The 14,425-nt window shown below is 34.5% G+C and overlaps 1 protein-coding gene across 1 annotated transcript in view; it reads left to right on the forward strand.

Annotated features, from left to right (window-relative positions):
- LOC122750185 (phospholipid scramblase 4-like) overlaps positions 1-14,425 on the forward strand; it is a 64,329-nt gene that overhangs the window by 21,682 nt on the left and 28,222 nt on the right. Inside the window, exons 2-4 of the mRNA XM_043996863.1 lie at positions 8,132-8,159; positions 9,341-9,436; positions 12,110-12,336. Coding sequence (XP_043852798.1) covers positions 8,153-8,159; positions 9,341-9,436; positions 12,110-12,336 — 330 coding nt within the window. The 5' untranslated portion in view covers positions 8,132-8,152. The remainder of the gene's footprint in view (positions 1-8,131; positions 8,160-9,340; positions 9,437-12,109; positions 12,337-14,425) is intronic.

Consider the following 14,425-nt stretch of genomic DNA (forward strand, 5'->3'; position numbering starts at 1 on the left):
CTTACACGAAAGGAGCTTACGTTTTCATCCAAATGTCATGCTTATTTGAGATAGATATGGGTTAACTCAATGGGCTTCTCATTCAAGTCTGTGTCACACTATGGGCAATAGGAAGTCTTCATTATCTAACTTTTCCTGTAGAGATGATTGGGCCAATCTCTACACCACTATGGTACGTCACAAGCAGGACTTGATCTGGCTTCAGAGCCAGTGTTCTTTCCCCTCTAGTACTCTATATAACAATATCACTGAGAAGGGCCTTGGCACAAACTAAAGCAAAGTGTCAGACTATAGATTCTTAACTTAGGGTTCACTGATACCTAAAGGGTCTATGGATAAATTTCAGAGACTCCATAAACTTGAATAGGACAAAAAAGTCATGATTTACGCTGACATTTAACATTTCCTTCAATTATAAATATAGGTAACAGACATTATCTTAGATGGGGTCTATAGACTCATCAGACTACCACAAGAATCCATGAGAGAAAAACGTTTAAGAATGTCTGATTTGGGGCTTGAAGGAGCCTTAGAGATCATTTAGACCAACACCTTCAATTTGCCTCTGGAGAAATTGAGGAATGGAGAAATTAAGTGACTAATGGAGCATTACACAGCAAATTAGTATTTTTTTTTTTGGTGAGGCAGTTGGGGTTAAGTGACTTGCCCAGGGTCATACAGCTAGTAACTGTCAAGCGTCTGAGGCCAGATTTGAATTCAGGTCCTCCTGACTTCAGGGCCAGTGCTCTATCCACTGCACCACCTAGCTGCCCTGCAAATTAGTGTTTGAGACTGGTGTTCTATCTACTATGGTATGGTTGTTCTGATTTGGGCCTTGGGGTGGGGGTGGTGGGGAGAAGTTGCTGTGTGTGAATTCATTTTCATTTAAACTTTGAGACATTGTTCGATGCTGCTGTAACAAAATCTATAGGTTGGGCAACTAAGATCCCTCAAGGTTTTTGTTGTTTTTTAGGAGCCAAAACAGTGATAAAAATCACCAGTAAAATGATCCTGTCTTGGGGGCAGCTAGGTGGTGCAGTGGATAGAGCACCGGCCCTGGAGTCAGGAGTACCTGAGTTCAAATCCGGCCTCAGACACTTAACACTTACTAGCTGTGTGACCCTGGGCAAGTCATTTAACCCCAATTGCCTCACTAAAAAAAAAATGATCTTGTCTTCTTCAGTGAATTGGCTACAGGTTTTCTACACATTCCCTACCCCATTCTGACCTGTGATTTCATCCTCTTGGTGAATACTCTTCACCAATTCAGATCATATTAAAGCTATAATTTATAGTGTTTGATAGTCTGAGTGTTTCTTAGAGAGTTTCCTAGAGGTGTTATGATTTCTTCATTTGTGTATAGCCAATATGTGTTCAGATACAATACTTTCTGACCTCAAAGTCAATCCTCTATCCAGTGATTCTAGAGAAGCAAGTTGCAAATATGGTTTATGACTAAGTAGTGGCAATTAATAGTTTTCTTTTATATCAAGAAGAATTCAGGGCTGAATTCTCATTCCATAGACTAGAATGATGACCGATGAAAAATAAAAGCATAACATAAAAATCACCGATTAAGCAGCTTTTGTCCCTGAGGGACTTTGTTGTTTTTCTCTTTACTTCCCTAGTGTCTTGGTCCCTTCTACTATTTTACAGGATGTGATTAACTGAAATATTATACAACCCAGAAGGGTTTCAGTATTGTACAGCTAGTTGAATTCAACTTAACCTATCCTTAACATTTTTTACATAGTTTGGGATTTCCCAATCACTTCCCAGAGAGGTGACATGGCATTGGAGACAACTGGCTTTTCCTTTCATGCCAGATGGACACTTAATTTGAAAAAGGAGTATCACCACAGTAATGAATATAGTCGATTCTCATAGGCTTGCTAAACTTTGAGAATGACATTTTTAGAGGTGGGGATATAGAGGTCTTCAGAAATAGGGAAATGTGAAAATGCTGAATCAATAATTAAGAGACAACAGAAGGAAGTGAATATAGTGGGAGAGATGAATGGGCATTCTTCTCCATAGCTCATCAGTTTAGAAATGGAAGAGATATTAGAAGTCATCTAATCCAAATTCCTCATTTTACAGATGAAAAAACTGAGGTCCAGAGATGGGAAGTGACTTAAAGTTTTCTCCTTTTTTCTCTTTTCCACTCCCCAACTAGTGAGGAAGTAAATGATTATATAGATGGGTATTGGGCTGGACTACGCTATGGCCTTGTGCATAGTAGACACCTGATAAGTGCTTGATAGATTAATTTGAAAAATAGATAGACTATAAGGATGTCCAAGTCAGTCTTAATAACCATGGATCCCCATCATCATTCTCCATTACACCATATTTTTGCAAGGCATCCTAAATGCTGTAGAGATTAGCAAAAAAGTGGGCAATAGTGAATGCATTGAGATAGTATCAACCCCAGATATCTGCAACTAAAATCATGAATCCAAACTTGTCATTTCCTTGGCAAATGAGTTTTGCCAAAGGAAGATGAAGCATGGTGTTTTGTAAAGAACTCTGGATTTAGAGTCAGAAAACATGAGCTTGAATGTCTGCTCTGGTGCTTACTGACTTTATGACCTCGGAGAATTCCTATCACCTTATCTGTAAAATAAAATGATCTATCATGTCCCTTCCAGCTCTAAGTCTCCTGATTCTATGAATCTCTTCGAGCTATTTCCCCAGTATATGTATCTTAGACAGATACTCAAGATTCATACTTAGCTGGGTACAGAATGAAGTAGGAGGAAGGAAACAGGATTGATTGCATTTGGAAGATCACACAGCACTTTCCAAGCTTTTTCCTAAAACAAAAATCATATTTTATAACACCATTCTTCTTCTGCTGCTGCTGGATGATTGTGACTCAGGAAATAATATTATTCCTGACAAAACAAGAGTGCAGGTGACCCTATCTATGGGCAAAGGAGAGGGAGCAGAATGGGACATAAATATGCCATACTCTGTTATAAATGATGATATCTGCAGGAAGTGGTATAAATCATCTCATCTTAGAAAAGCATGTGAGAAAATGTTTATCCATATTTATCTATATTTTTCCATCTTTGTTCTCAATGTACCTTTCTCTGTTCCAGATGGGATGTTTTGCTTCCTATTGGTCCAATCTTTCCAGTATATGTTTGGGAGAAGGATAAAAGATAAAGAAGTTCTCAATCCCCTTCTCCTTTTTTCTTTTTTCTTTTTTTTTTTTAGTGAGGCAATTGGGGTTAAGTGACTTGCCCAGGGTCACACAGCTAGTAAGTGTTAAGTGTCTGAGGCCAGATTTGAACTCAGGTACTCCCAAATCCAGGGCCAGTGCTCTATCCACTGCACCACCTAGCTGCCCCTTCCCCTTCTCTTTTAACCAGGGTGATTACCTTTCAGGGGCTTCGATCTAGAATCATCCTAACTAGAGCTCTTCCACCACCAGCTTGGCTCATCTCTTGACTGGTTCATGGCCCAAGTTCCTCAAACCATTTAAAGCTCCCCAGAAGCAAGATTAGCTTGTTTGTTTCGCCTAGTGATTCACAATGTTGTTTGTTCTGTGAACCCTTTTGAACCACTAAAAACCAAAAATGTGTTGTGAATCCCCAGTGCAATTTGATATAGTACATAATCTCTTTTTATTTACTAATTAAATATTTGTAATAATTATGGAGATAATTATATTCAAAAGGATAAAAATTTAAATTTATATTATATAAGCAAGATTATAAAATATAAAATTTTAATCTGCCTATAACTATGAAACCTCTAAATAAAAAAATATGGATATTTTATGTGGGACATTCTGTAAAAAGTAAAATAAATAATCCAGCAGGACCTCATATACTTACTATTGTCTATAAAACTTGATATTAAATTTCTTTATTTTTCAAATTTCATTGTCTAGGAATACCATTTTAAATGAGATAAGTTACATTTTGGAAGATGTTTAACATGATATAATAATCATATTTAAACTTTTGATGTTGGGCTTTTTATTTTTAAAAAAAAATGCTATATTTTACCCAACACCAAAGACAATTTTAAAACTGGTTCCCCATCAAGTTTATTTCTATATTTTGATTTAAAACACAAGAGCAAAGTGAAAATGCTTGATAATATAAATACATGGAGGAAATTGTTAGGAGAATTTTCCTTGCTGAGAGGATAGAAATTGGTTTTGGTTCAAAAAAATCCACCAAACCAGTTGATGAAAATGAATGCTAGTTATCACAAAATGTTTTTTACTTTTCTATTAGTTAATGAAAATGTAATTTGTAAAACCGTATTACTACTGAAAGAAAAGGCAATAGAAATTTTGTTTTATGGAGTAAATTTATTTGTGGGTTTTTTTTATGATGATGATTTAAAGATAGGGTATAAGTCTTTTGCCCAGTGAGCATCCTTTTCAGACAGTTTTTCATTAACACTTCCGGGATGAAAAAGTTCTTAATTATCTTGATGACAGGATTATAGTTAATTAGGTATGAAGGTGTGATTTCAGGGTAACAGAAGGGAATAAAAGTGAGCTAGGCTGCCTCAGTGTACAGAAGACAAAAAAGGTCATTTGAATGCTCTAGACCATCAAATATCCTTGTGGTAGTTTGGAAACAAAATGATGATGAGTTGAAAATCGGAAACAACATGTTGAGCTTAGTCAGAAACAGTCCATGTTTGATGTCATCACTACACTTCATGTGCATTATCATAAAGATTTTGAAATGCTTCAGAAACAAACCTATAGTGCATAAAGCACACACATGTTTGTTGTCACAGGGAAAATGTATCTGTAACAGAATTAGTTATTTTTTAGTTTTATTTTGAATTTATGGAATAAAATAAACATTTCCATAACAGTACAATGAGAAGATGATCCATTGTACATGAAACTGCATATTTACTATGCACAACTTGCTATTCCTTTCAAATATACCATAAAATTATTGTGTATTTTTTTCTCTTCCCCCCACCTTAGGGATTGCTACAATTAGACACAAATAGGTGTGTGTCTGTCTGTCTGTGTATATACATACATATGTGTGTGTATATATACATATATATATACATATATATATATGTAAAATTATTTATCAGTTCTTTTGCAGGATGCAGATAGCAACTCTTCATGTATCATTTATAGTTAATTTGGGTATTTATAATAGACAAAATAACTTATTCGCTTAAAGTTATTCTCTTTTTTTTTTCAGTCATTCTTAAAACAATATAGTTGGGGAGGGCAGCTAGGTGGCACAGTAAATAAAGCACTGCTCCTGGATTCAGGAGGACCTGAGTTCAAATGTGACTTCAGACACTTGACACGTACTAGCTGTGTGAGCCTGGGCAAGTCACTTAAACCCCATTGTCCTGCAAACAAAAAACAACAACAACAACAATATAGTGATTACTGTATCCAATGTTCTTTTGGTTCTGTTCATTTTGCTCTCCATTATTTCTTGCAAGTCTTTGAAAATAATATTTAAATAACTTGAAAAGTTAACATTTCTATTTGTAAAGTTCCCTCCATATTATTTTTACTCTCTCTTTTCCTAGTCAGCTTCACTTTTCACCCTATCCCAGTTACCTTATCTTCTCACCTTACTCTCTCATTCCTCATTTTACTCTGCCCTCTAAAAGATCTTCCCTTATCTATTCACCCCACACTTCTAAACTTAATCAACAGTCTTCTAAAAGTCCTTTCCCTACCCCATCTGTAACATAATTAGGTAAATGTTGACGACCTTAGTTTGCCATTAAAGAATCTTTATTGTGAACCTCTTGGATCATCATCACAAACCATTAAACGGGAAGCATTGTGTTAGCCAGTCAGTTATCCCTTTGTTAATCCAATAAAAACCTTCACATCTCATATAGACAACTCAGGCTATAAATGTCCTTGTTCAAATGTTTAAATCTATATCATGTCCTTATTCTGATTAATTGAGGGCTTTCTGGTGGAGGCTATGAAAAGGGTTCAGAGAGAGGAAAACATACTCTCTATATAAGAAAGCTTTGTATTTTTAGCTGGAAAATCCATGTGATGCAGTAAACAGTGCCCAGACTGGAATCTTGGGAGCTGCCCTTTAATTTTACTGCTTCACTTAATGGCTTTTTTGTTCTTGGACTCTTCTGAGCCCAATCAGTTTCCTCATCAGTGAAACGTAGATGTTAAAAACTATCTCACAGGTTTATTATAATAAAATATGCATAAATCTTTAAATGGCCATGTATTAAAATGAGTTTTTATTATTATTAAAGAATTATGGAAAACACGATTGAGGAGAGGTTTCAATGTTGCATAGTATCTGGCAAAAGACAGTGTAGTGAAAAGGACTTTGAATTTGGAATCCAAATAATGGTGTCTCTTAGAATCCCAGGTCTGTATCATCATAGATATACCACATGATCTCACATATTCTGGGGTTCCCTTTTTGCAAATGAGGAATCTGAGCCTTACAAGAATTAGTTGACTTCTTGAATTCCCCAGCAGGGTTGTTATGAGGAAAGGAGTTTGTAAATATTTAAAACATTATATTAGCCATTAGTTGTGGTTTGTTATTAATTGACTGGACTGTTAACTTGTTAGTATTTGCATTCATTTCAGTTTTATCTCATTTAACCTGTGCATATAGTATCTGAAATATTCTAGAATGTTCTTGTGTCATTTTCTTAGACCCCATTCAATATCATTTTGAGTAACTGAATGGGCATCTATTTCATAAAATATGTCTTTGTTACAAGTCATAGGATCATAGATTAGAACTGGAAAGAACCTCAAAGGTTAGGTCCTTCAATTCTCTCATCTTACAGGGGAGGAAACTGAGGTCTAGGGATGATAAGTCACTTGTTTCAGGCCACACACATTTATTAGCAGAGGGAGAACTTGAACCAGGTTCTCTAATTCCAGTGCTCTCCTATTATACCACCTGTCACTGTAATACTATTTATGCCTAAGCATGTTATATATAAAAGGATTTGGCTTTGAAACCATTTCATCTTAGTGAGGGGAAACCCGAGGTATGTTGGTCAGATATACCTGGGTTTCATTCTCTCTGTCTCTGTTTCTCCACATATACATACCTACACATGTATGTATGTATGTGTATGTATGTGTATATATATATATATAAAATACACACGCACACACATACACACACACACACACATATATATAATATGTATGTGTCACCTTGAGATTTTTGCCCTACGTTCCTATAGTAGTAATTCAATAAAATAGAGGATTGTATTAGTTTGCATTAGGTTCGACTGGATTAAGTTGACCAATGAGAATTAGCTTGTAATAGTGGGAAGAGGGAAAGCCAGGAAGTTAGGAAAGCTTGGGTTCAAAGCTAGGTTCTGTCACATGCTGACTTTATGGGCAAATCATTTAACTCTCACTTCCCCAGGCAACTCTATATTCCTAAAAATTGTAGTGAAGGAGGAGTTGCCAGTCTGAATAAATGAAAGCCATTCCTTCACCAAAGAATTCTTAATAGCATGAAATTATAGATGTGGGGAAAGCAATTAAATAAAGGTGAACATTGCTGTCAAGTTTAACAGGGATGTAATATTCATTTGAGGACTATTATAATCTCACATATATGGACTAATGTTACTACAATATTAATATGCATGAATAATAATATAGTCTAATATATAGGAATAATATAATTTTAATATTTTTAATTATATATATTAGCGTGTGTGTGTACTATACTAATTCCATTGATCAGTTTCCCTCATTGGAGGAGGAGCACAGTCACTAGACATTTTTAGTTAACTTGGAATTGAGCCAGGCCATCTCATGAGTGGTTTAGATGTTTGAACTCTTGAAGGATGCTTACCACTGTGTTAATAGTCAAAGATGGCATTCAGAATTTGCTGCCTTCCTGAAAAAGTACAGTGAGTTTGATCCAATTCAGGTTACTCTAGCATCACATTCATTGGATCATTTATTCATAAAAGCAAACATTCGTAGAAACAAACATTGGATTGACAAGTATGGATCTTAATTGGTCATATTAGGGCTTCATTTTACAATGGTAAGTCAGAAAATTATGAGTGATTTGTTATATGAACTTTTAAGAAGTTTTGTTTTTTTCTGGAGGAATTAAATATCTTTTTTTTTTGTTTTCAGAATTTGTCGTAACACCTAGAAATGCAAGGTGAGTCACTGTGTGCTCAAGTGAATGCATTTTCAGGTTCAAGTCATGCTACCAATAATTTTGTTTAATTTTTAAAAATTATTACTAGAGAATGCTCTTGAAGTGTATATAATCTGGAAATGTTTATAATTTAAGAAGAAAACATATGAAAACTTAAAATGAATACATATATATATCTAGTATATGCAAAGATACATATCAGTGGTCACAGATATATACAGAAACTTGCAATTTGAAGCATGTCAGTGTTTCTAGGATTTAAATTAAAGTTGATATTGTTCTATTTTTATATTTGATTTTACTATATTTTGGCTTCTAGTCATTCTTCTGGGAGTATCCCTGCTGTCTTGCACATAGTAGGTGTTTTAAAAATACTTTTAATGTAGTCTTAGATTAGACAGTTTGCAAACTTTCTTATCTAGATGGTTGGCCTCCAAGTGATGACTTTTTTTCCTATCAAAGCAGCAACTCATGCTGGGTGTCTACTAAAATATGGAAGAATCAGAAAATCTGTGTCATTGAATGAAAACTCAGGATACTGATGAAACCACATATCTTTAAAGTTTTAAAGTATTTACATCAATACAAGTGTTTTCAGAGATTTAATTAGCAATTTTGGTATCTATAATAATTCAGCTAGATAAAATAGGGTAAAACCTTGGGAAGGAAGAAATTTTCCTTCTAGTATATTCCTAAACTCAATTGTTTCTGTTGCTGAAGAGCGTAAGTATTGTGGACATTCTTAATGTTGATACCCTTAAGCAAAGTATCAGTTACCCCACCTTAGTTAGAGATTTGAGTAGTGTCTGTTTCTTTGGAATTTATATACAGCATTTAACAGAATGAATGCCACCATTTGGAGTAGGGGATAAACTCTTAGCTGGTTGTAATAAATCACAACTTCATGCCAACCTATCCAAGACACAGCTTTGTTGTATTAATACAATTCATAGAATTGTTCAGTTCTCTACTTTGCTTTGCTTTTCCTGGAAACAGCACTCGAAAAGTATCTAAAATGAGTAGTTTATATTAGATTCTATCCCATGGCACATTTCTTTAAATTAAAAAATACCACAATATGTTTTATATAAACATTTTTTCCTAGAAGTTTAGACTAAAAATTCTCCAAATGTGTTGACTATACAATACTATTCTATTTTCCACTTTGTATTTTTCTCTAGCCCCCACTGCTCCTACTATACCTATAGATGATACAGGAAAATCATCCAGTCCAAGACCTGGAGATCCTCCTCCCTACACTTCTCATTATCAGCCAGGTGTGTTCAGTCTTCAGAAAGGTAACATTTTTTTGTCTTCTCTTGACTCTATTTTAGGATTCATGGTCAGGCAATAATCAGCATAACCCTCATTCCCAGACAACCTCCACGTTTTATCCTCAACTACCTGTCATAATCATCAAGTTATACCTAGCCCAGAGAATAGTTATCCCAGATTCTCTGCTAGCTCCATCCCACCCTCCTGTGCCTCCACTTTCTCCTTATACTTCTAGAGTAGAATCCATTGGTATAAGTCATAATTCATTTTTTTCTCTTTGGTGTCATAAAAAGGACTCAAATTGGAACAGGAAATCTATCTTTGTGACAGGTCAGTTACTCTGAGACTCAATTTCTTATTTTTGTAAAATATGGATAGATAATACATACTGTGACAAATTTACAAAGTTTTGTGTGGAAAAGTACTTTGTAAAAATTAAAGCACAGTATAAATGTATATTATTGTTATTCTTAATAAAACAATAATATATGCTCTATTTGGTGCAGGCAGCAAAGAAGGAAATGCATGAAAGCAGATGTGATGGTTAGATTAGCAATGAAGCTGTGCAGGGTGGAGCACTCATTTCCTTCTCAATTTTTGAACAACGATAGTTGTTTATAACATTCAGACATTTATATTAATATATAAAGTACTATATATGTCAGCAGATGGAGCTGATGCTCCTGGGATTCTCATTTCAACTTTATGTTTCTTTTTGGATGAATTATTGAGCTTTGTATGTCACATACATTGTCTATATAAAATTAAGCTCAAAAAGTCTTCTTATGAAACTGCTAATTAATTCTATATAGAGATTTTAGAATTATCAGTTGATAAATCCTTTTATTTAAAATGATAATTTAACTTTTAGAGAAATGAGTATCTGAACTGTAGCTCTACAAGCTTTAAAAAAATCTGTTTTGTAAAGAATTCCATTAAAAACATAGATTTGTTGTCTAGTGAATTTCCTTCTGAGATTTCATTTTTTAAAAATTCACTGTGTTCACCATCTAGTGGTAGAAATTGGTATTTATCTGTAATTCCAAATGTGACATCTTTTGGAATATACATTCTTTTTAAAAATTGGTAAAGTTAATTTTTGTAATTATATTTTTCATTGATTTGAATTCAAGATCTGGAGATGTGTTTCCATGCTTCCCCCTCCCCCCAAAAAATATTCAAAATCACACCAGAATGAAAGAAATTAAGTAGCATATTTAACAGGGAAAATACTAATAATTCATTAATAAAATATTAAAATAGTAGTAAATGAGTAGTAAAATGTACTTTACTGAAATTTAGTTCTACATGAAGGAGAAACGGGCTCTCTGGCTTGTATGACTCATTCTTTTAACCTCCAGTCAAACCTATAATATAGTGGTCTAAGAGTGACCATGTGAAGGTTATCAGATTGAGCTTCTAAATGTGATGTGCCTACAAATGTACATGTGTGATAATAACACAGATTTGTATATCTCTTTAAGGTTTACAAAACCCTTTTGTCACAATTTCCAGTGATAACAGCTAAAAGTATGCAAAGATAAACTATATTATCTGATATTAACTGTATATAGTAAACAAGTCATCAACTTCTTGGTGACTCATGAAAAGCAATGATATCCATACAATTTTTTTTTCAGCAGTGTGGGAATTTTTGTTGTTGTTGTTGTTGTTTTTAGTAGTCAAGCAGAAACAGATGGGGATGCCTAGTGATTAACCCAAATGAATTAGTCTGAATATCAGAACATAAAGAACAATTTGGGGGAAAAAAGATGAAGCCATTTGTTGATCACATGCAGTGGTTTCCCAATACACTCCACCAATATTAAATCTCTGTTTGTAACAAAGAAAGGGAGTTAAACTAAACTAATAAACACAATTACTATACAAAGAAGCATAATTCTGAACCCAAAATAAATATTGACTTTTAGCCTTTTGGTATCCTTTAAAATTTTATTCATTTATTCCAGAATGCTTAATTTTCATAGCTTATATAACAATATTGGCTAAATATAATGATAATAAGTGATTGCATTTTTCTACAACTGGGATTTCAACTTACATTAAATAAAATATTTGCACAATATATTATTTTCCAAGTTAGGTATTTCATATAATCTTAGAGCTGAAATAAACCTTAGAAATCATCTAATCCAACTCTCCTCATTTTTCAGGTAAGAAAACTGAGGCTCAGAGAATATAAATGATTTCCCCAAGACCATTTAGGTAGTAAATGGGAGAGCCAGTATTTAAACTAAGGCCCTTTGATTCATTCCAAGCCCAAAGTTGTTGTTTATTTTTGTTTTTTGTTTTTCTGTTATAACTATTTCTTTATATAGTTGATTCTCCCAAATTTGAATAGACCCATAAAGTAATTTAAAATAGAGACATCTGCATATTATTTCATTCATTAATTCAATTAACAAACACTAAAGAATTATGATGCATACAACATCATGTTAGACATTAGAAGAATTAGAAAGATCAATAAGCCATGGTTCTACTCTTAAGGAGGGCAAGAGACATGTTGATATAGACCCTTTCTATAACTGTGTAAAAATAGTTGTGTCATTACAGAGTTTAAATGCATTGTACATTTTGAAAAATTGTATAGAGATCACCTTCAAAATGACTTTAATGCTTTCATTTTAAAACTCGAATTCTTCCTTACTCAGGGCCTCCTGCAGCAGTTGGATATCCCTCCACAGGCTATCCAGGCCCTGGCCCTACAAGCTATCCAGGCCTGACTCAGCCTGGTGGCTTTCCCATGTATCAAAGTGGTGGCCCTCCAGTTGTGTATCAGCCTGGAATCAATGTGAACCCAAATCCTCTCCCAGTATCATGGATGCCGGTACCACCTCCACTCCCAAACTGCCCGCCTGGTCTGGAATATCTATTACAGGTAGTTGAATCTGCTCAATCCTTAGTTCATTCACATTCTAATATGTATACACTAGATAAATATATGCATTGGTTTTCAATGTTATGACATTTTGTGGGAAGCAATGATAGGACTTGGTGAAATTAATTACAGGAGGTAAGGAAGAAGGGAAAGTAAAAAACAACTCTGACTTTTCCCCAGCTCTCCCCCGTACACAGCACGCTCTCACCCCTCACTTCTGCCTCTTGACTTCTTTCAAGACTCAACTCAAACCCCAGCTACTCTAGGAAAGGATTCCTAGCCTCCACTCTTTTTTCTTTCCCCATTCCTTTCCTTCAAGATTTATACTGTACCTATTGTGTGCAGACAGATTTGTTTTCATGTTGTTTCTCTTGTTGGAATGTGAGCTACTACATGAGAATAGACTCCATGTTTTTGTCTTTCTTCGTCTCCCTAAATCTTAATGCACCACCTGAGACATGCTAGGCCCTTAATACATTTATAACTGACTGACTGATGATCCCAAAGTTTCTAGATTAGAAGGCTAGGAAAGAAAGTCAGTTCTAGGGGAGAACACTAAATGGATAGAGTGTTAGATTTGGAGTCAGGAAAACCTGAGTTCAAATTCTGATTCATACACTTAACCAACCCTGAGAATGTAATTTTAATTCTCTTAGCTTCTGTTTCCTTATGTGTAAAATAAAAATAACTCCTACCTCAAAGGGTTGTTGTGAGGATCAAAAGAAATAACATATATAAAGTGCTTAGCAAAGCCAAAAGCACATGAATGCGAGCTATTGTTATTATTGTTGCTGCTGTTGTTTGAGGCATGGGGATTTTGAAGTGTTATGATAGATAGATGGCCATATTGGCCTAGATTGTGAATCAGGGTGAGGGATAGAGACTGGGTAGACAACTTCAGCACAGTTAAAGACAAGGGAGTGAGATGCTAGAGAAAGAGAAACAGAGGTATGAAAATAGAGACTTTGGGAACATCTGCATTAGGCAGGAGGAGGAAAAGGAGTTAGCAATGGAGACAGGTGCTTTTACATTTGTCAATATTAATTCATTCAACATATACCAATTATTAGCTATAGGCCAAACTCTATGCTCTAGGTTCTCTAGGTGACAATAAATGATAGATAGATAGAAAAAACACATATATATATATATATAGATAGACATAGATATAGACATGGATATAGATATAATATTGATATAGAGATAGAGATAGATATAGATATTAATGTAGATATAGTTTTAGATATAGATATACACATAAGCACACACATACATATACACATACACATACATATACAGAAATATATATGAATCAACTGATCTATCTATGTATTGATCCACTAATCCATCCATCGATCCATCAATTCATTGATCTATCCATCCATCCATGTATCCATCTATCTATCTATCTGTCTAGCTCTTTATATATAAATTGATCCCGGGCCTTAGGGACCATTTGATGCTCACTTCAGATAGAGAATGGATGTGTTTGAATATTTACATATGTTGAAGATGATGACAGGACTAATACTTGGCTAAAGTTTGAAACAGGAAAAAATTGACATTGGGATCTTCCATCCCTCTCATCCTCCTTCTTCTCTTCCTCTTTTCTTGCTTTCTCACATTTGGACATATTCATTCAACTCACTCTTTTTTTCTTCTTTCTTCCCTATCAAAACCTGGCCTGAAGAATGGATTTGGTATTAATCATTTATACTTTATTTTGAATTTAAAGCATTGTGTTATCTCTCCTGTGGTTTTAGCATTTTAAGATTTAATCTTTGTTTTGAAAGAAAAGGTTCTGCCTCCTGTTGTCATGTGGACAACTACTGTGTATTGAGAGAGAGAGAGAGAGAGAGAGAGAGAGAGAGAGAGAGAGAGAGAGAGAGAGAGAGAGAGAGAGAGAGAGAGAGAAGCAGAAAAATAAATGAATAGTACAAGAGGATTATTTCATTCATTACCAAGCTGGATTTTTGGCAAATTTTCTTTGAAAAACTAATTATGTAAATCAGTATAAAAATTACGCTAATGAAAATTTGGGGGACAATATGATAAATTATTTAATCACTCATGTTCTTGATTTCTTGGC

Source organism: Dromiciops gliroides, chromosome 3 (genome assembly GCF_019393635.1).
Source record: "Dromiciops gliroides isolate mDroGli1 chromosome 3, mDroGli1.pri, whole genome shotgun sequence".
Lineage (NCBI taxonomy): Eukaryota > Metazoa > Chordata > Mammalia > Microbiotheria > Microbiotheriidae > Dromiciops > Dromiciops gliroides.